The sequence below is a fragment of the Arachis hypogaea genome, chromosome 14, assembly GCF_003086295.3.
Source record: "Arachis hypogaea cultivar Tifrunner chromosome 14, arahy.Tifrunner.gnm2.J5K5, whole genome shotgun sequence".
In the NCBI taxonomy this organism is placed as follows: domain Eukaryota; kingdom Viridiplantae; phylum Streptophyta; class Magnoliopsida; order Fabales; family Fabaceae; genus Arachis; species Arachis hypogaea.
The window spans coordinates 22,897,327-22,899,965 of record NC_092049.1 but is presented as its reverse complement, the minus strand read 5'-3'; the positions used below and the strand labels follow the sequence as shown (position 1 = coordinate 22,899,965).

Sequence of the window (2,639 nt, the reverse complement as noted above, 5' to 3'; positions counted from 1 at the left end):
GAACATAAATTACCTGTGGTGAAGGTAACAATATTTCTTTGAAAACTACATTTCTGGTAAATTCTCCACTTGTTCCATCTATTTTTCCTTCTTTGACTAAAATTTTTGTAGTTGACTGAGAAATATTTCGAGATAAAGCAACATATAATTGGCCATGGCTAAACATATGTTTAGGGAGACAGATCCCTACTTTAGGAATGGTCTGTCCTTGTGATTTATTTATTGTTATTACAAAACTCAACCTTACAGGAAATTGCTTCCGGATAAGTATAAAAGGCAGTCCCAAATTCTCTGTAATTTTGTGTTTTATCCGAGGCAAGAAAGCTCTTCTTCCACAGTGATGGCCGGTTAAAATTTCTACATCCAATATGTTTTGAAAAGTTCCACGACATAGTAACCTTGTACCATTGCATAAGCCGACCTTAGGGTCTATGTTTCTCAATAATATCAAAGGTGCACCTTTTTTCACCTTCAACACATGAGGTGGCAACCCGCCTGTAGAAACTGAGTTAAGGTATTCTTGTTGATATAAATTATTAGCATCTCCTTCTACCACATCAAATGAGACTAAATTTCATTCTTCTCTATATCATTAAGCTGTTGCACAACATGATTTTTTGGCGTCAATATTGCCCTTTCTACCATGTAAGAAGCATCCTACCCATGAGATTGTAAGTTTGGAAATATTTCTTCTATTAACTTGTGTAACAATGTTTCACCCTCTCACGAAATTGCCATATTTGCTTGTATCCGTACAAAGTCTTCATGTATGGTGGGCTCAATTCCATCACCAATGCGCATAAGATACTCAGCAAAAACATGATCATTAGAAGATCGCATATTTTGTCGCAAATGGAGAATTTTAGTGGAAGCCCATAAAAGAGACTTAACTATAGAAGCTGAAATCATTTGTGACTTGCTACCTTTCGATACAACAGGCAGTACTTGGCGAAAATCTCCTCCCATCACCATCACTTTTCCTCCAAATGGCATATCGTTTGCTAATATGTTTCTCAGAGTGTGGTCTAATGATTGCACCGATTCTTTATTTGCCATTATTGCTTCATCTATCCTAGATGATTGCTGTTGTTTGTCTAATCAGCTTCGCAAGATATGATTATTTGCTTATGTTGCAAATGGATGATGGTTCTGCATTAATTGGGATCTTAAACCTAGAATGAGCTATTCGACCCCCAGGCAATAATGTTACAACTATTCCTGATGATGCAGTTACCAAGACAATATGACCCTTATTTCTCAATTCTGCAATTATAGCTCTGTAAAGAAATGTTTTGCCTGCTCCTCCTGGCCCATCAACAAAGAACACTCCACTTTCTCTTCGATCAATTGTATTCATAATGCACTTGAAAGCTTTACATTGGTCATTGTTCAATCTTTCTATGGAACACAGGTCTTCTCGAGGTACTTCGACAGACAGTTCTTCTTGGATAACTCTGGGTATCGAGTTGTCATTGTCATTTTCATGAGTTAGAGCTGGCAAATCGTATCGTGTAATCTGTTTTTCGTGCTGAAGGAGTATATCATTTATATCCCTGAGTAGCCGATTTGTGAACACTAAGGATGTTGTAATGTTGGTTGACGGATAATCATCCACCATATATGAAAAAAATTCATCCCATAAGCTTTTTACATCTGTAGGCTCACAAAATATTAAGATGGTTGCAAACAACCTTCGTAAAACACATGGCAATTGTAAAATAGAAGCCTCAACCAAACACGCACGGATGTTACTGTCACTCTTTAACAATTCTCGGTGTTGAGCAGATTGCTTGAAGGATGAATATTGGACCCCATTCACTGTTAGCAAGTCATCCCAACTGATTGGTCCTCTGACATTAGATAATAGAATACACAAATAGAATTTTTCTCCTTCTGAAGGTGATACAATATAAATTTGACCGATGGATCTCCTCTGTGTCTTGCACCGACGCCATTCCTTTTTCTTGTTGTGCCAAGTGTAATACTCTAGAATTTTCCTATATAGAAGATGCCTAGATTGTTGGTCCTCCTCATGATTTAGGGCAAAGAACTCAGTGAGCATTGTTCTAGAGAAATAATCATCATTAAGTATTTCAGGAATGGTTTGGTGATCATAGAAGCTCACTTGATGTTGATTTGGCAAATGAATTTGTAACCTTTCCACTGATGGATACATTCGGTAAAGGTTAAATTTGAATATTCTCCAACATGCCTCTAGAGCAGCGATCCATCTCGCATCAACCCGGCCTGGACCGTTGTAGCAATACTTGCAGAGATACTTTAGGCAACGTTTGTTTGCGAGACAGAGACAGAGACCAAGAGACAGAGACAGAAATAAGTATTAGTATTGTGTTTGGTGTGAAAGTGTACAAGACTGATTTATGTCTCAGTATCCTGTTTGGTTCGAAATAAAAAATGGAGACTAAATATTTAAAATTACTAAAATGCCCTTAATTTTAATTAACAACCCTAACCCCCAAATACAATTTCATTTTCATCAGCATCCAACCCTAACCCCTTTTTTCCTCTTCTCTACCCTTTCTCCTCTCCTCTGCCATGAACTCCTGGAGCCTGACCCGCCGCCGGTAGCACCTCCAATGGTGGGAACCACGACGACGCCTCTCCAGTTCTCCTTGGTT

At 38.2% G+C, this 2,639-nt stretch overlaps 1 protein-coding gene across 1 annotated transcript; it reads right to left on the bottom strand.

Annotated features, from left to right (window-relative positions):
- Positions 1-1,117: 1,117 nt before the first annotated feature.
- On the bottom strand, positions 1,118-2,176 carry LOC140178537 (uncharacterized). The gene has a single exon (XM_072215713.1). The coding sequence runs from the start codon at positions 2,174-2,176 to the stop codon at positions 1,118-1,120; it is 1,059 nt and encodes a 352-aa protein (XP_072071814.1).
- Between the last annotated feature and the right edge of the window lie 463 nt (positions 2,177-2,639).